This window comes from Dermacentor silvarum, chromosome 8 (genome assembly GCF_013339745.2).
Source record: "Dermacentor silvarum isolate Dsil-2018 chromosome 8, BIME_Dsil_1.4, whole genome shotgun sequence".
NCBI lineage: Eukaryota > Metazoa > Arthropoda > Arachnida > Ixodida > Ixodidae > Dermacentor > Dermacentor silvarum.
The window spans coordinates 172,116,811-172,137,071 of record NC_051161.1 but is presented as its reverse complement, the minus strand read 5'-3'; the positions used below and the strand labels follow the sequence as shown (position 1 = coordinate 172,137,071).

At 47.5% G+C, this 20,261-nt stretch overlaps 1 protein-coding gene across 1 annotated transcript in view; it reads right to left on the bottom strand.

Moving 5' to 3' along the window:
• The window catches only part of LOC119461848 (serine-protein kinase ATM), a 754,892-nt gene that overhangs the window by 708,633 nt on the left and 25,998 nt on the right, over positions 1-20,261 (bottom strand). Inside the window, exons 3-5 of the mRNA XM_037723219.2 lie at positions 14,705-14,807; positions 5,397-5,585; positions 2,508-2,673 (exon numbers count right to left, since the gene is read on the bottom strand). Of these exons, the coding sequence (XP_037579147.2) occupies positions 2,508-2,673; positions 5,397-5,585; positions 14,705-14,807 (458 nt within the window). The remainder of the gene's footprint in view (positions 1-2,507; positions 2,674-5,396; positions 5,586-14,704; positions 14,808-20,261) is intronic.

The following is a 20,261-nucleotide window of genomic DNA, read 5'->3' as shown; positions in this document are numbered from 1 at the left end:
GCTCCACAACAATAGCAAGCTCGACGGTTCGTGGTACATTGTACGGGATGCTCAGATGCTTTGGCTTTGCACTTATTACAAGTTGTGCTATCATTTGGTTGTTCAGAAGACCGAGAAGAGCTTTGCGCTATTTTAACGTGACGAACTGAAGCATCGTCGCAAAATTCCTCAGCATGACTCACGGCTTCTTCGTACTGATTAGCAATTGTTATAGCTCGTGTGAGCGTCATTGATGAGCCCTCAAAAAGTAACCGCTCACGTAAATGATGATTCGTCGTTTTCGAGACAAACTGATCACATAGCATCTCATCAGCGAGGCTTCCAAAATTACAGTCTGCAATGAGGATTTGTAAAGCAGAGACGTATTCTTCCGCTGTCTCGCCTGCATGCTGAGCACGGCGACTGAGCCGTTGACTGAACGCTTGAAATGATCCGAAAGCAGGGCGATTGCAGAGCCATACGCGTCGACCCGGTGTCACCTGTGCTCGAAGGAGCGAGAGCAGAGCCACACTGCAAGTTAGCTGGCTTCAGTGTAAAGAAGATCTGCTGCCCCTCCATACCAAGACATGTGAGCAGGATAGCTTTTCGGCGTTCGGCTGGAAGCTCTGAAGCTCCAGAAGCCACCATGTACGTCTGAACGGCCTGCTTCCACTGGTACCATGGGACAGCCAGATGACCAGGCGAAGGCAGGAAAGGCGGTGGCGGTTGCAATCCCGGAATGCTCATTGTGATGATGCAGCAGAAATCACCAGGACCCTTGCTCTTGCATGGGTTGAAATCTCAGCGCCAATATGTTGTATTTAGAACACAGAGGAACGATGCATCCGATGCCTGAACATCATCTCCTTTATTTCATGTCCCCCCGCAACCATCCTCATCTTCTTTCCTATACAACACTTACCAAGTTGGCCAATATATCATTCTTGTCGAACATGTGAAGTCGCACCGTGCAAGATTTCACTGTCAACCGGATTTCACTGTCAACTCGTTCAACGTCAACGCGAAGCAAGCGAATTCGAACGCGCTTATTGCGAACATACCGCGCACCGACAATGCTCTTAGCAGCGCGCCAAATCACGCGGCGGAGCCTACCACCGGCATTGCTCCGACACCGCCATAGAGCAAAAGCTCAGGAGAGACCTCTCAATGCCGCGCGCGAAGGAACGGAAAAAAAAAAAAAAAAAACCCGCGGCAGAAATTTCACCCTCTCTCAAATTGCAAGGTCGCCGTTTCTGCATCGCGCCGGAACAAGCGTGTACGTGCCGACTAGAGTGTTCTAGACAACCGTATTCTAGCACACAATAGTGCCGACGTCTCAGCCACGCGGATAAAATGGCAGTGAACCCTTCTCTATTTTCTAGTCACATGTTGACCTTGCACGCTGCGGCAGCAGCGCAGAGGGAAGCAGCGGCAGAGGCACAGTCGGGCCAGCGAAACTGCCACGCCCGCAAACGCTCGCTTCTCGATAACGGCAGAAAACGAAACTTCAGGGGGCGGCTAAAATAAGCTGGCGCCAGCACGGCGGCGGGCGCCCACGGAGATGTCCGCACGGAGTCGAAGGTGAGATAGCTACGAGGGAGTTGAGAGGGAGGGCGAGGGGAGCCACCGAAGTGGCGGAGTTGACGCGGCCAAATCCGCTTTCCTGCCGCCCTCCTCCCTCACCTTCGACGGTCTCCGCGTGCACCCGTGTGCCGGCGCCGCCCGCTCGCTCGCTGAAGCTTTGTTTTCTGTCGTTATCGGGAAGCGACCGTTAGCCGGCGTGGGCAGTTTCGTGGCCCGCGCTTGCTATGCGCTTGTGCGCCGCAATATTTCACGACTCGCACCGTTCGTGCATCGGGCTATGGTGCACGAATACTTCAAAAATACGTCCTTTTAATTCGAACAAATTTTCGGGCCCCTTCGAGTTTGAATTATCGAGATTCGACAGTAGCTTTAATTGTGTTTTGATGATACGAATTTCGGCTAATACGAATATTTTTCGCGACCCCGTGAGATTCGTATCATCGAGCTTTTACTGTACTTCAAATCAGTGTTTCGGGCAGACTCGCCCGGAGATAGTGCCGTTTTGCCAGATGTTAACCAAGTAACGCAACCAATGGATGCAATTTCGCTCTCTGAAGATGGAATCTTCCTCCTCCTGAGCGCTATAAAGCCCAGCAAAGCAAACGGGCCAGACATGATACCGAACCGCGTTTTGAAGGAATGTACACACCCCATGAGTTGCCTTCTCCATCGTCTGTTCGTACTTTCGCTGAAAATGGGAACAGTTCCAGACGAATGGAAAGTTGCAAACGTTGTACCGGTTCATTACGTTGTACCGGCTATACACCTGGGTTGTCTGTGGTTAGAGCATGTGGGAAACGGGTTTGAAACCAGGTTGAGTATGTGCCGCTTACGAGCTGAATCACTGGGGAAACTGCTCTTCCATGAATTTCTTTAGAACCAACTTGGGTCACTGGGCATGATGTGCCACATGAAAGCAAGACACTGTGAGATCAGATACACACCTGATCTTGGCAAAGGAGCCAGCCAGGGTCCTGAGGACCGTCTCGAGGCAGGCATCTTCCTGGTAGAAACCCAAGGTCACCAGGTGGTGCAGGGTGCTGCTGAGAGCCACCACGTCAGTGTCCTCCTTGTCTGAGCGTAGAAGCTGGCACACTCCTTCGACCAGACCTGTAAGTGAGGGCCTCATTCACTTCAACAAGCTCTTACTACAGTAAAACCCCGGTGATACGAACCCGGCTCGTACGAATTTCGGTGATACGAATTCGTAACATTCCCCGACCGAAATACATTGCTCACAATACGAAAAAAATCGGCTGTTCCGAACGTGTTGCCGCGCCGCTACGGATCATACGAATGCGTGAGCAACAGCGGCGGCGGCCGAGCCAGCGGGGCCACCGGCACAGACAAGCCGGCACAGCGGGATCAGGGCGGGATCCATAGTCGCCAAGCAACCGACTACGTCACGCGGCTGCGCAATCTCTCATTGGTCCCCACATCGAGCGGACCGGACCACATCACAGCCTAGCCGATGCTTTTAGAGAGAAAGTAGACGAGGACCGCTGCTGCAACGATGACCGAGGCGGAGTACCGACTGTCAAAACGCTCCCTGCACTCGACGTGCTAAGGTGTTCAGTGGTGTGCGAAAACATTCCCAAGATCACGTGCGCGCACTTATACGCCTTTCAGAAGGCGATCGTTGACGATTTGGACAAGAAGAAAACGTCCCGTTGATATGTTTTTCAAGGGACCGCGAAAAAAAAAAGAGAGAGAGAGAGAAAAAAAAGCCGCAGTTTCGCCCGAAAGGTGAAGCAACGGAAACGCAGCAGCAGCAGCGAGCCAATTGACCTTTGCGCTGTCTCTCGCTTCAACGCGAAGTAAACGTCGAAGGCACAGAGCATACGAAGCTACTGGCACTAGGCGCACTTTGTCAACGTCGCAGATCATTTTGACGATAAGGTCCGCGTGGGTGCGTCGTATCTGCAACGTGCCGGTCGCTTGTTGAAACGCATCGGCCGCTTGTTGCAATGTAGTACAAGCTGACTGCACCGCTAAATTTACGTGACCGCCACATTCAAACGCAACGTAACGTGCTGGTACATTATAGATTGGCGAAGTATCGCGGGGAACGCCTGGTGATTCGAACGCGAAAGCATTTGCGATGGTTAATTCGAACATACCGCGCACCGACAATGCTCTCAGCAGCGCGCCAAATCACGTGGCGGCGCCTACACCGCCATAGAGCAAAAGCTTAGGCGAGAACACGGCGAGACCCCTCAACGCCACGCGGAGAAAAAAAAAAAAGAACCGCGGCGTCATGCCAAGGTCGCCGTTTCTGCGTGGCGCTGGAACACGCGTGTACGTGCCGACGTCTCAGCCAACGCTGCGGCTGCGGCGCAGAGGGAAGCAACGGCGGAGGCCCAGTTCGGCCAAAGCTCGCTTCAACGGCAGAAAACGAAACTTGAGGGAGTGGGCTAAGCGGCGCCGGGCCGGCGGGAGCGGCGGACGCGCACGGAGACAGTCGAAGGTGAGGGGCCTACGAGGGCGTTGAGAGGAAGGGCGAGGGGAGCCACCGAAGCGACAGATTTGCCGATGCCAAATCCGCTTCCCTGCCGCCCTCCTCCCTCACCTGCGACGGTCCCCGCGCACGCCCGTCGCCTCTTCACAACCACAATCTCTCTCTCTTTCGCCGTGCCTGCGCCGCCCGCTCCCTGGTTTCGTTTTCTGCCGTTATCGCGAAGCGAGCGCGGGCGGTTTCGTGGCCCTCGCGCTTGCGCGCCGCGATATTTCACGAATTGCACCGTTTGTACGTCGTGCTATGGTGCACGAATATTTCAAAAATAAGTCCATCTTTTAATTCGAACAAATTTTGGGCCCCTTCGAGTTCGAATCATCGAGATTCTACTATACATGGAAGTCAATGGGATTTGGGTCGGGACCGCGAAAACGCGACGTAGCAGCCGGGAAAACGCAGCAGCGAGGAAGGTAGCAATGGGATTCCACTATTAGAAATCTTTTCTGGTAAAAATTAATTCATTTTTCTTGATACTGTGTATGTTTTGATGATACGAATATTTCACGCGACCCCGCGAGATTCCTATCACCGAGGTTTTACTGTAATTACTGCGCAGTCTGCACATGCTCTAAAGCTGTTCGAATACACCATCCAGATGTGAATGGCAGCCACGACAATGCAGCATCCAAGAGCTGCTGCTGCACTGCACACCAGCTACAAGTACAGTGGAACCCAGATTATACGACTACGAGGGGACCACGCAGAACCGTTGTATAATCCGGGCGCCGTATAATGGAAAAACTATGAATATAGGCAGTGACGCTCAGTCTTGCCCAAAAAACAGGTACAGACCGCCTGCCCGGGCATTAACCTGCACTGCTTCCAAGGAAAGTAGATTAAATTAAAATATTACCGTATTTATTCAATTGCAACGCGAGTTTCTTACTTCACGATTTCGTCGCTTGAACACGACCAATCCATAGACAAGTCGAAGAGCCAGAGAGTAGATGTCTATCGCGCAAGTGTGCCTACATACATGGCAGTGATGTGACATCGCTCATAGTGACACGCAACTTGAACAATTATTCAAGGAAACATCAGTTATATGTTTAATGTGTTGCTTCAATAGACGACATTAAAGTCTAGAGAAACAATAAAACATACAAACTGAATGTCTGCATGTCTTTGTTTTACTTTGTACCGTAGCAAGAGAAATTCACTTGCGTTTCGTCTGGCAGAACACACCTTCCTTGCCAGTTTGTGGTGTTGCCGCGGACAGACAGGGACACACAGGGCTGTACTGGGTGCAGCTGGTGTTAGACTCGGACACTACACTCCAGCGCTAATCAAAGTAAAGAGTTGATTAAGCAGCACTCACCGTGGTAGAGGGACGGCGGCAGCGTGGCCTGCCACCCATCGAGTAGCAGCAGCAGCCGTAGGAGGCGAGTGTACTGCACCTGCAGCTGCTGCTCCCATGGGCCTCCAGCCAGGACTCGTTGGACATGCTCCAACATCTTGCGTGGGTTCAGCAGCGATTGTCCTGCACGGCCACGGCACTTATTTCGGCCTGCATTCAACATTCCGGAGATCGTTGCGAATCCAGAGATTACATGAGAAATTTGTTTAATATTCACAACATAAAAATAACTTCCTAAACAAGTCATTTCTGTAAAAGATTGAAAAGAAGAAAAAAACATGCCTAAAATAACCAGTGCAGTTTCTTTTTGGTGCCATTATCAGACCCTGTGCCCACAAAAAGCTCCACTTGCTTAATCACTCCATTTTTGGGGTCCAGCACGTCGATCAAAACATACCTGCAGACTCTCCTCAATTTGTCATAAACTTTATCAACTTGGGCTTGTTCTACAATTTTATGAATGTTCCGTCAAGTTTTACAAAAAATAGATTCTTTTCGCAAAAATGTTAAAAAAATTAAGCAAGCCAGATTGAAGAAAAAGAATGTATGCAGGAAACTATTGGCGATGGTACCTGTGCTGCCCTTTTGTAGCATGTAAGGACAGAGTTCAAAGCAAATTTATTCAAAACTGAAGCAGGTTTAATTCGCAAAAGTTGCAGAAAAGTCGCTGATCTAAAAGCCCTGTATGGCTTCCAAGTCTCTGCTGTTCCAAGCTGGCTGCTCCTTATGTGCCGCATCTAAACATAAATTATCGTAAAGATCTCACAAGAGGTAGGGGGGGAGAACAAATGTCCCTCTGTCAGACGATGTGCGTCTGCAAGAGCACAACAATAAAGCCAGAAACATTGACACAGACGGCCAACTGGCTGCCCATTGTAAAAAATGTGATGCAATTCCAACTTGCCATCCTCTTCGCGAACAGACTGTCGTTGTGTATTCGTCACTGTAGCAGCCCGACTCATAGGCGCCGACAAGGGGGGGGGGTCTCTGGGGCTCTGCCCCCGGTGATGCCGAAGCCCCCACTCCTACAATGTCATTACCAGAGTCCCTCTTACCCAAACCGGTTATAATTTCTTTTGAGTTGCCTCTACATTTTCCCTTAAAATGTTATTGTGGCTAAAGCTATCTGCATCATTGTTGACGCGGACGTGCACGGCTTTTATTCATAATTTCAATTTATTTCTGAAAATCCGGACAATAGGAAAACAAGCACATTAGAAGCACCAACGGCGGCTCCCTCATCCGTATTTTTTTCACCCTTCAACGTGTTATTTTAATTTCCACTGTGAACACCATGCACAGACACATTATATTTTAATGTGTACACAGGACAGAATTTATGACATTTTGAAAGAGAAAGAGACAGTCAACTAAGAATTATTTCTAATGATACGGCTAGCCTATGTGTCTAGAGAATCAATAGGTTGCTGTATGTTCAACTCGCTACAAATTGCTTTGCGCACTTTTTTAACACTGAAAAAGAACTGCAGACTTCAGTGACCCCTTCGGCAGAGTCCTTTAGCAAGGGAGTGTGAAATGCACGTGAATGATATGTGTCAGCATTGCTTCTCTGTCCAGTAGGTAATGCTAGCGACTCATGAAAAAAAAAACTAATTTACAACATTTATTGGGGATGGAAACATCGCAGTCATGCGCAGCAGAGCCTCTACTAGGATTCAGTAAAAAAAGAAAAAAGAGGCTGCAGTTTTTGCCGGAAAGGCGAAGCAGTATTAGTGATAGTGAAGCATAAGACAATTACACGAAAAAGATTTCTTAACTTTTTCTGATTTCTGTATTTTTTCTGAATTTTTCATCGGTGCTTTTTATAGAACGGTGCAACTTATGTACTTCCCCCCCCCGGGAAAACTGCCGTCAAAATCTGATTCGATGTTATGGCCACGCGAAGCGCGCTGGCTGACGTAATTGCTACGTGTTCTGTGCGCGCTATCGAGGTGCCGGGTTCTTCTCGTGATCGAGTTCCCGAGCGCCGTGCGAGAAGGACGAAGCAGCAGCACAAGCGGCGGCAGGCCGACACCGAATTCGTCGCATCTGCAGATTGCCGTCAAGATACGGTGCGCGCCGCTGCGCAAACCACGCAGTCACTATCGGCAGAGTACAAACCGCCGCACTGCCTTCCGGCTTTCCTCCCTTGTGCGCGATTCGGCTCACCGTCGGACGCTTTCACTCGGACATACGGCGTGCGGGGACGATGTTATCGCACGTGGACTTTATATGTAACATCGCGGCAACCACGACGGCAGAAATACGCCTGGAGCGGAAATATATGGCACCCATACGCTTGCGCATGACCCACGTTCACGTAAAGAAACGTCACAATTTCTTTTTAAATCGCTTACCAAAAGAACAGGTGCGTCTTATACACTGGTGCGACTTATATACGTTTTTTTTTTTTTTTTTCGGGAAGACTGCCGTTTTGAGGGGGGTGCGTCTTATACAAAGGTGCGGTTTATAGACCGGAAAATACGGTACGCAAAATATTCGTCCTGGGTATAAACTACAGGGCATGTGTAACTGTAAAGAAGTGGTTTACTCATATTGGGCTTGCAGCACTACGTTTCACTTGCTCGACAATACGTTACAAGATATAATGTTGACAAGGGACTTGGTTCAAGTTGTTCATGAAACCACCCGTGAATCTGAGGGGGGCGGCGCAATACTAGACCTTATATTTGTCAGCAGAAGCATTACTGATTATGCTGTTCGTGTAGAGGCTGGTATATCGGACCATAAGTTAGTTCTTTTTTCTTGCACCCTAAATAACTGCGTGAAAACTCGGCCAAAGAGCAAACCTGTCAAAAACTTTAATCAGGCGAATGATGACACTATTCTCGACGAGCTGTGGGAACTAGCAGATAATTTGCGCGACCATGATGGTATTACTTTGTGGAATATGTTTAAAGCAACTGTTCAAAAGTGCATTGAAAATTTTGTTCCTACGAGGCGTATTAAGTCAGATCGCCACAACCCCTGGGTTGATAGAAACATTATTCATTTGAAGCGCAAGCTTAAACGAGCAAAGAAAAAAAAGGTCGCCAATAATGAATCGCTGCGTAAACTTCGAGAAGAATTACACCGTGTGCTGTCTTGCGCAAAAAACAAATATTTTGAGGTTACTTTGCCTAGTTTTATTAAAACAAATCCTCAAAAGTTCTGGCGTTTTCTCGGCACTAAATCTAAACAAATAGACAAAATAAAAGAAGCGGATGTGCTTATAACGGAACCTAGTGGCGTAGCTGACGTGTTGAATGAATACTTCCATTCTGTATTCTCTCCAGCCGAAAGCGGTGTCCAGTCCTTTGGGCCATCAGATTTTGATGATAACTTTATATCTGTAGAAGGTATCTTTTCTCTCTTACTGAACCTTAAAGAAAGATCTTCAGGCGGCCCAGACAACATTCCCAATGCTTTTTTGCGCCGGTATGCCGAGCCTGTGTCATACATTCTCACTGCGATTTTTCGTTCCTGTTTGAAGCTAGCTATCATTCCAGATGATTGGCGTATCGCCCGGGTAGTGGCAGTTCACAAAAAAGGAGACCGCTTAAAAAAAGAAAATTACCGCCCGATATCTCTGACGTCTTCCTGCTGCAAAATACTTGAACACATACTCGTACATTTCATAACCGAATTTCTTGAACATAATAAGCTGCTATCTGATCACCAACATGGATTTCGTAAAAACCTTTCAACAATCACACAGCTTACTACCACTATTCACGAGGTCGCTTTAAGGGGAAATGCTCCCCAGAAACATTTCTTTTTAAATAATGATGCTGGGTGAATGAAAAGTTTACCAATTATAGAGCTTGATCTCTTCATTCGAAATATACCTTTAGTTTTAGGATATCTCGATGCTTTCGTGTCCTAAGTGCCATGCATAAGTGAGAAGCAGTGTATGTTTGTGCAGCTGCTGGACTTAACAGTTAGCATGATAGAGCAGTGCAAAATTATTTTTCTTATCCCTAACACTCCACTGAGTGCTAATAAGCAAGATAGTTTGATTCCCTTTACAGGAAACATTTTAAGAGAATTTCGTATCTGGTGCTTCATATTCAATGGCTGGTGCCCGAGTACATTAAAATTTTCATCCTTAAAAAAACAAAGTGATTGCATTAAATCCTAGATAAGTGCATTCTACATATCCTAGAAATTACGCCCATCAAATGTGGTCTTGATTGGACCACAATAAGTACATAAATGTTGTGCACAAACGCATTGTTTTGCCCACCCTCGATTTGGCCGGTCAGATTGATTTAATCTTTTTGGATTTTAGCAAGGCCTTTGACCGTGTATCCCACAGTAAACTTCTAATCAAACTTCAAAAATTTGGCCTACCATCTTTTATTATAAATTGGATAAAACAGTACTTATCCAACCGAACTCAGTTTGTTGATGTTGATGGATACTCATCCACGCGCTTGCCAGTTACGTCTGGTGTGCCTCAGGGAAGCGTCTTGGGACCAATTCTTTTTCTCATGTATGTGAACGATATAACCGCAGCTGTGTGTCCTGATGTGCAAATTAGGCTCTTTGCCGATGATTGTTTGATTTTCAAAAAGGTAACATGCCAAAATGACCAAATTTCTTTAAACTCTAGTCTAGCGAAAATCCACGAATGGTGCACAACATGGTCAATGTCCCTGAATTCCGAGAAAACTGTACTGCTACGCGTAAGCAATAAAAGACAACCTTTCTTATACACGTATAAAATTAGTACTGGCACCGTCGCAGAAGCCACAGAGTACAAATATTTGGGATTGACGATCTCCAACAAACTCACATGGTCCTCCCACATCGAAAACATCTGTACAGCAGCTACTCGCAAACTTGGCCTACTTAGGCACAGACTGAAAAACGCGCCCCCCGATGCAAAGCTTCTCGCCTACAAAACTTACGTTTTGCCTAAAGTTGAATACGCGAGCGTAATTTGGGATCCCCACTACAAAAAAGATAAGCAAAGGCTTGAGATGGTACAGAGGCGAGCAGTACGCTTCATATTTAACAAATATAAGAGAACAGATTCACCATCATCTTTAATGCTGGCAAATAAGATTCCAACCTTAGAGCAGCGCAGGAAAATATCAAGACTTAAATTTTTATTCTTGCTTTATCACAACATACTTAATGTGAATGCGCGTGCATTTATTCAGCCATTTTTGTCACGTACATCGAGAAATCGACATTCACATAATCTACTTTCTTATCAAACGCGCACTAATCTTTTTAAGTACTCTTTTTTCCCACGAACCATTTCTGATTGGAATTCGCTGCCTGAAAATATTGTTTCTTTAGAATCTGCAAGTGCATTTGAAAATGCGCTACTTACTGATTTAGAAATGCAGTAAACCACTGAATGTTCATGTGACTTTTTTTTTCGCTTTCACTTTTGCATTTCGTCGTTTTTTTCACTACGTGCTTTATTGATGCAGTGTTACTTCATAATTTGCAAATACTGTATTTACGCACCCGACGTATTCCGGGAAGAGTTCTTTTTTTGTTTACTTTTATACTTCTTATAGTATGCGTCACTTACTATGAACTGTGTTATTTTGTTATCTTGACAGGCTGCGCTGTTCTACTTCTAGATATGCGTAAGATTGCTTTGTTTCCCTTTTCTGTGAGCTTGAGTGCCTTACGGCTCCATTTGTGCTTGTAAATTTGAAACTGTATATTTTCCCACCTGCATGGTCCTTCGTGACCGCAGTATACTGTAAATAAAATAAAAATATTCTTGCCAACCGCTTTAGAGAAATTTGACACTAAATTTATCTAGACCTCTGTGTCGTCCCAGGCAGCCGAAAGCAAGCTTGAGGTGTTTCAAAATCACTGAGATTGCGTGAAAATGCCGGACGTGGCAGCAACATGGCCATGAACTAGGGCAATGAAATGCAGTTTTTACCATAGCAAACCTGAGCAAGATGATGGAGACAGTTTTTTTTTTTTTTTTTTTCACATACATGGAGACACAGCTTTCGGCATTTAACTGTACCTAAATTTTTTAAATTGTTTTTCGCCTTCATAACATAACAGTGGATAATAGAAATCACCTTGATGAGCGATTAGGTCCCATAGCTGTATTCAGGTCTCAGGAGGATATATAGGGGTGGGACTGCCCAAAGTCATTTCGGAGCAATTTTTGGAGCAAGTAAAACTGTGATTTCGAGCATTTTGGAGCATTTTGGAGCAGACAAAATTGCATTTTGGAGCAGCGTGGAGCAGACTAAATTAATTTTGGAGTAATTAGAAGCAAATAAAATTTTATTTTGAAGCAGTTTGGAAAGCAACCGAATCTGAATTTTGGTAGAATAATGGAATATGGCAGCACACTTGGAAACTGCGACAAAACACAGAATGAACCAACACGAAGCGAATAGTAGAATCGCACTTTGTAGTTATCGCATACAAGAATATGGAATAGTGGGTCGAGCGGTGGCACGGCGCATGCTTTTCTGTAAAGCCAAAAACATACTACGACCGAACTAAATATTCCTGCGCCGACGCTCACGGTGATAGCGGAAAATGTTCTCAAATTATGCAGTCCAATCGACGCGGTAAAATAATTTCTGGGTCGCCATATGTCACCGCAGGCCCAGATAGCCACAGTAAACTTTGGGCCGGTATAACGTAAAACTATTCCAAACTGCTTTTATTGCGATAGCAATTATATGGACACTACAGTGCATTTTACTGCAGCACCAATTATATGGACAGTCCAGGTGCATTTTTACCGTCGCCGTGATATTCCGTATAAAGTTCAAGGGCGATAACACCGTGGCCACGCGCCGTATGTTCAAGTGAAAGCACGCGAGGGGAGCCGACAATCGCGGCTCAATCTGGCGCGGGCGAGGGAGGAAAGGGAAGAGCAAACGCGCCGTCTCTGTCGCGCGAAAGGCCGTAGGGAGATAGGGGGCGTTGTGCTCCGGCAGCAACTTTGTATTTCGCGACCAGGCGCAAGGGGAACTAACGATCGCGCACGCGAAAGGGAGGAAAGCACAGGCTTCCACTTCACCAATAACTGCATACTTTGCGCGTGCCATAACTTGAAAGCGATCTGCAGACGGCTCATATGCCTTTGTGCGTGTGGTGTTCTCGCTGCTCAGTTTGCGTTGAACCGATAGGCAGCACGAAGGTCACTTTGCTCGCTGCTGCTGTCGCGCCAGCAGCAGCCAGCATCCGCAGACACAGAGTGTGATGTGTTCATGTTTGCTTGTGCACACTTACACCATGCTTGCTACACAAATTCGGTTAGTAAGCCAATGTTTCCAAGTTTATAGGGCCGATAAAGTTTTCTACTACACTTCGTATAGCTGTCTACAAATTTGCTAACGCAATCGATGCTTTGCCTTTAGTCCATGCCAGATGCCATTAGTCCGTGCTAAATTAAAATGGCTCAGGCCTCGGCCATATGATCAGTAAACACAGACCAGAATAGTTTTAGGTTATACCAGCCCTGGAGACAGAGACGTCCGCCCGCTGCGGCGCGTGCCTCCCTAACATCTAGTTCGCCCTCGGCCTACTTTTCGGCCTACTCCACCATATTTTAGTACACTCTAAATACAGCCGCCCTGGCCGTTCCGACAGCAGCAACAACAGCCGGGAGCGGCCGCGCGCGCGCCAGCCACTTGCCGGAAGCACCGAAAAGTCCAGTTTCGTGAGCGCAAAAACTACGAGAAACTGTGCAGGAAGCGCCGTCAGCGGTGTGCGGAATGTGGATGGCTGTACTCTTTTTCGGAGAAGCGTGGCACAATTTCAGTCAATTTTCCGTGTTTGGCACAGTTTGGTGCAGGAATTACCGTTTTTATCAAAATGGCGCAATTGGCGCAGGAGTCCCACCCATGATGCACATTCACATTGGCCTGTTTGTCCACCAAAGATTCAGCTTTTTTTCGCACAAGGTCAGATGATTTAAGTATACCTCTGCTGCTGTTGAAATTATAGCCACAATGAACTTTTCATTGATTTCAAGAACGCTTACCTTTGGTGAAAACGCGTCCTCGAGTTTTGCATTCTTCATAAAGATCTACCAGTCAGAAAGTTGTACTTTCCAGGAATGCAGTGTAGCACCTACGAGTGCAGGCTCACTAAAGTAACTAAAAATAGATCAAGACTGAACGGGAGATGGCCGAAGCATTCTTTCTTCACAAGTCCAGTGACAAATGCGTTGTCTGTGATGTTGCACAAATTAGAAATTGATTATTTATACGCTAATGTTAAAGCTTTTTACTTGTGCTATGTTATATATTTGTGTTCCTAACAACAAACTACAGTTTCTAGCATGCGCTCGCGTTGCGTTTCTTTCTCGTCCCTTGTTTATCACGCTATTGGTTGTCGGCAGCAATGGAAGAGGCCGAACCAGTATCTAGTCTAACAGGGAGCATGCATTGTGTTCTCTTCAAAGAATGTTAGAATCGAATACAAATATCGGACATATAATACTTACATTAGTTGGACTACAGTTTATTCTATCCCTACCGAAGGTCCGATGGAAGCAACGATGGAAGGGAGAGCCCAATAGATTCAGTTCAGAAGCCAAAACTCTACACACGTGACGATCGGCCGTTTAGACAGCGTATTGTAACAAGCACATTCACGCATGATTCACAGTTGAAGTGTACCAATGGCGGCATGGCACATACTCGTACAGGCTGGTGTGCTCTCGCACTGCGTCTGCCTCATCCTGAATAAAAATGTGCAACAAGGCACACTGCAGTATTGTTTCTGGGCAACGCAAGCTTTTAGGGTTAGAGTTACAATCGGCATATGAAAGACCACTCTGCAGTGCGAGTGACTTGTGACACGCAAAAAATACTACATTTACTGCTATAGTTCATTTTGAGCTCAACTACCATCTGGAGCAGTAGTCCCTCTTGGAGATACCAACGCTTTCGCGAGATGGCACCAAGTGCGTCGACGGCCGCCAGTGTTTCTGGCACTCTGCTTAGCTCACTACGTGCGCACGAATGCTGTCGGCCGCATACATCGACAAGTCCGACGCAGTCGCCAAAAATCTTGCGAAAGTGATGGTAGTATTTCTAAAAGTGATCACTCGAGAATTCCACCCCCGTGTGCTTGATATCTGTGGCCAATGAAGTGCGAGTGGACAAGTCTCCTTTTTTTTGTTTTTTTTTTATTGCGCACCTTCAGTGTATGCTAGATTTATAAATCAGGGGCACGTTACATTCACGTGCCCACTTTCTTGGGAAGTATGCACTAGCACAGTAGCACCAAGCAAGAAGGAACCCTGCACTCACTTCTGTTGGCCAGCTGAACCACTGTTCGCAGCAGCATGACAGCAGCAAGCACATCAGGCCCTGCCACTCTGCTCTTGCCATGTCCAGTAGACTTGTTAAGCTCCTGCAAAATGCCCGTTCATAAATACACAATATCCTGGCAAGATCAAAGCGGACGCAAGACGTGATGAGCACTCTTTCAAAGTAAATGGTCTACTGTAACATTCTTAGGTAAAAGAACTTGAGCTTACACGACTGTCAACACCAGACAGAACACAATCCACATCAATGCACCAACCATCTCGGCTCGCCCTTGCCACAGATTACCCCCAAGATAGCCCGCATAACCATGCGCAGCCCCTGCAAAGACAGACTCCGCAAGTTGTTTGCCAATGCAACAAATGGCGCAGCGGTGTCTCCAGCGTGCACACTTCTACAGCGTTTTTGCCTCTCAAGCTTTTCATGGGGGAAGGATGCTTGCAAATAGCTTTTCCATCGGCTGACATTTTTAGTTTTTGGCTACATTTACCAGCCACACAGGCTCCACGTACATGTTTTAAATGACCGACAGCTCCGTTGACTCAAAACCATGTCAAGAAATTACTTTGTTAAATCGCGCAAGAAATATATTGTTTTCAATTAAACTAAGATCAGTTACATTGCGAATTTCATTAAATCGAGGTTTGTTATACTGAGGTTGGACTGTGTATATATATTGTGTGTGAACAAGAAGGGGAACAGAGGAGCCCAACTATTGCAAGTCACAAAGATATAAAGCGAAACAGTGACACAAAGAAAGGATATGCTTGTGACATATAGCGGGTGCGCGAGGTATTTGAGAACACAATGTTGGCTTCAGGCAGAGAAGAATATCTCCAGCAAAAATAGACATATTTTCACCAAACTTTGCGAAATACTTCTCTTACAGCTTATTTCCTTAATTACTCAATGAATCCCCCATCCGCAGCAATAACCGATTCAAATTGGCTTCGGAAACGGCTGCATGCACGGATCAGGTGGTCCTTAGAGATGTTGGCCATTGAGTCTGTGGCTGTTTGTTTGCCTCTCCCTCAACGACGCCCCAGACATAGAAGTCGAGCATATTTAAATCTGGAGAACTAGGAGGCCACAAGTTGGTAGTGACGTGGTCGTAGCAGTTGTCAGCCAGCCACTTCTGGGTGACGCAGGCGGTGTGGGGGGGAGGGGAGCCGAATCTTGCTGAGGTCTCCCTTTCCAAACAGTCTCTATCCAGGGGCAGCATTGACACGCAGTCCTTCCGCAAAAAATGTGTGGCGGCATGACGTCACCCTCTTTGCTGATGACGACAAACACCATCACAGACAACGGACATTTTGTGTGCATCACCAGCACTTGCGCAACGCCACCTGTCGTTACCACGGTTAACTTTTTGGTCTTGGTCAAAGCTCTTTTCATCTGAAAAAAAGAAGCAGAGCATTCCAGGCTCCTCAGGTCTCTTCAGCTTGCTTAGCATGCGTTTCGACTGGAGAAGACGATTCTCCCGAGTTTTATCGGACATGAATTGCCCCCTCCTCATGACATAGGAATGGTACCTCAAGTCCTCGTACACAGCAAGCCTGACAGTCAACTCAGCGACTTGGAGCTCCTTTGGAATGGCCCGCATTGACTTCCCTCGGTCGTCACAGCCGCCGGAGAAAATCGAGGGTTCTGACGACGTCTGACCGTTGACTGTGCTTTTTCCTTTTTGCCACAGATGCCTCATCACTGCCAGAACGCGTCAGCTCTGGTTGCAATTTCCAAGTCACTGTGGTGCGCGGCCAGAGCGACGACGACTGCATGGCGTTTCATTTCCTGTGTCAACCTATACGCTTCCATCTTTGAACAAACTATGCAGTATGAATGATGAGGGGTCAACCAACAAAACTCCGCACGCCTAGATAGATATGATGAGCCTGCTGGCATCTATGGCGATAAGGAATAGTGTTCTCAAATACCTCCCACACCCAGTATATACTATATGAATCACTGATTGAATGACATCTAGTCTGGTCGGGAACACCATTTTGGTCGGTGTTCTATTACCTGTCTTTCTAATATGTGTATGTATGTATACATGTGTATGTATATATATATATATATATATATATATATATTGTGAGATGTCGGCCGATGCGATGCCTTTATTTCCGAGCAGCCGCCTGAGTCAGAGACGAAGCACGCACCAGACAAAAGATGATGAGTCGTATGTACAGACGACGACAATGGTATGCACAGAATGCGCTCACACTAACTTTCCCCCCTTCAGGAAAGTGGTCAGCAAGACCGCAAGCTAGAAAGTGTAGGTACGGCGAATGTAGGGTTTCAGGCGAGATACGTGAACGATTCCCGTAGTGCGGCGGCGGCGGTCAGTAGCTGAGCTGACAGGAGTGACACGGTAGTTAACGGCCGAAGTTCTTTACAAAACGGTGTAGGGGCCGAGATATCTGTGGAGAAACTTTTCACAGAGGCCCGGTGCGCGAACAGGTGTCCACAAAAGAACTTTGTCTCCTGGGCGGAACGGAGCAACGCGACGCGTCGCATCATAGCGAATTTTTCTTTTGTCCTGAATGGTAGCGGTGTTGGCGCGGGCATTTTCACGGCAGCGGGCGATGCGAGCAGCAAATTCTTCAAGAAGAGACGCGGATGGAGCAGCAGGTGCTGAAAGGAGTGTAGTGTCCAAGACGAAAGACGGCGCACAACCGTACACAAGGAAGAAGGGACTGTGATTGGTTGTACGTTGGACGGCAGTATTATACGCAAGCGTCACGAAAGGTAGAACAGTGTCCCAATTGGTGTGATCGGGTCGAACATATATTGACACCATGTCGGACAAAGTGCGATGAAAATGCTCGGTAAGGCCATTTGTTTGCGGATGGTACGCTGATGTGGTCTCATGGGTGGTGTCAGAGGCCTGGAGGACTTCACAAAGGACATGCGATAGGAACGTCTTGCCACGGTCACTCAGGAGCACACGAGGTACGCCGTGGCGCAAAACGATACCTTGCACGAAAAACTTGGCGACTTCTGAGGCAGTACCAGAGCGAAGAGCAGCTGTCTCAGCGTACCGCGTTAGATGATCCACTGCGGTAACGATCCAGCGGTGACCAGCGGGCGTGAGTGGGAGGGGTCGGTACAAGCCTATGCCCACAATTTCAAAGGGGGTGGACGGGCATGGTAGAGGCTGCAGAGGACCGGCTGGAAGGGATGTCGAGCGTTTTCTGTGTTGGCATGACGCGCAGGAGCCAACGTATTTGGCGACAGAGATGGAAAGGCCCGGCCAGAAACAGCGCGTTTTGATGCGGTCGTAGGTCTTAAGAAAGCCCAAGTGGCCAGCCGTCGCGTCGTTGTGAAATGCTTCTAATACTTGGAGTCGAAGTGAGCGAGGTATGACTGGTACCCACCGGTTACCAGAAGGATGGTAGATTAATCGAAATAACGCTCCCCCCTGAAGCTTAAAACGTGAAAGTTGTCGTCTTAAAGGGACACTAAAGAGAAACCGGAAGTTGAGCTTAAATGGTAGATTATCCTTTCACGATCACAGCCATACCATTCTTACTGCAAACAGATGTTTAATAAGCGAGAAAATAGCGAAAAACTGAAGGATAGGTGCTGACGCCCCTTTGAAATTCCCGCACTACACGTTCGTGACGCCGGAGATTACAAATGCAGGCCGGTCGCGATTGGGCGAGAGCGATTTATCGCTGTTAATAAATCGCAAAATGAAATACACCTTAAACGTACATAAACAGCGTTTGCCAACTTTTTAAACCGTTTCAAGCAAGGAAGCACAAGTTTAGCACAAAATTAAATAAATAAGAAAAAATGGCATGGCGATACATGCGGCCGTGATAGTTTCGTAGTTTCGTTTTTAGTCAATGCATCGTCGCGCGCGCCTGCCAGTACCGTATCCATGACGCGTTGGAAAGTCGCAGGTGCCGAGCAAAGACCAAACGGCATGACCTTGAACTCGAACAGTCCGTCTGGTGTTATAAAGGCAGTCTTCTCCCGGTCCTTTTCGTCGACTTCGATTTGCCAGTAGCCGGTTTTGAGGTCCATCGACGAAAAATACTTTGCGTTGTAGAGTCGATCCAAGGCGTTGTCAATCCGTGGGAGGGGATATACGTCCTTCTTCGTGATCTTGTTGAGGCGACGATAATCGACGCAGAAACGTAGGGTTCCATCCTTCTTCACTAACACCATGGGGGACGCCCACGGACTCTTGGACGGCTGGATGATGTCGTCACGTAGCATTTCGTCGACTTGTTGCCTTATGGCCTCGCGTTCGCGCGCCGAAACTCGGTACGGGCTCTGACGGAGTGGGCGGACATTTTCGACGGTTATGATGGGGTGCTTGGCGACAGGGGTTGTCCTTCGGTTTCGGGCTTGGATCGCGGCTTTGCGGGAGCGTTCGCTGCATGAACGCACTAGCACCTCCACCAGATGTCACGTAGTAGTGACGCTGAAGTAAACAGTCGTAAAACTGTGTATGATGAGACTGATTCTTTATTGGGCGAACCTGTGCCCACAAAAGCAAGCTACACTCGAAGCACAACGAAAGCGGCGAACACAGTCGGCGGTCGTCGAAATCCGATCAGCGGCGAAACGCGTCAGCTTATATACCTGAGTCATCGAAGGTTCCAGATTAATCCCTGATGCCCGTGTGTCTTCCAGAAAGTTCTAGATAATTCGCGTGCCCCACGAATTAATCAGATAACATAAGCGTCGGTGAAAACAGGCAACGGAAAGAAGCATCGATAACGTTCTAGAAACTTCCGATACAGGCGCGTCCTGCGCCGAGCGATAACGTTTAACATTTGTTAGCCGGTGGAAAGCGGCCACCGGTGAAAGATAAACATGTATACGTGTCATGTATACAAAGCCACTTGCGATCCGTCGGACGAGCTTCGATAAAACTCCCTTTCATTTGGTGGAGGTGCTGAGTAACCTCAAAAACTGGAACTCCAAAGCCGGATGCCTCTGAATTCACTCTGCTTTCAGAAGTTGCTCGACATGCTGAAGAGTGCCGTCAACTGGCTCGCTCATTCACATCGGATACCCAAGGCATCCAAAAAGATTGCCGCGACCACGAACAGCCCCCACAGTCCTTCGCCATGGACTCTCACGTCTGGCTTCGGCTGCCATTCCAATCTTCAGGCCTTAGCCCAAAGCTTGCACCAAAATATGAGGGTCCATACCGGTTCGTGGAATGTACATCACCTGTGAACTATGTAGTCGAACCAGTGACGCCATCTACGGACAAGCGCCGCGAGACGGTTCACATCAGCCGCCTGAAGCCGTACCACCACCCCCTCGTCATGTCATCACCTTAGGTCGCCAGGATGGCTCATCTTTGCCACGGGGGCAATTGTAGTGGCGAATATGCATATAGCGTTGTGGGCACTGCCATCGCTTCGGTGCGATACTCGAGCTCGAGCTGCTGATGCCAAGAGCTAGGACTGCACATACAAAATCACTGAAGACTATTTACAATGTGTATTTACAAAAGGCAAATGCAGCGCTGGCCAGTTCAGCCGACAGATCGAGAACAAGTTCGTCTACT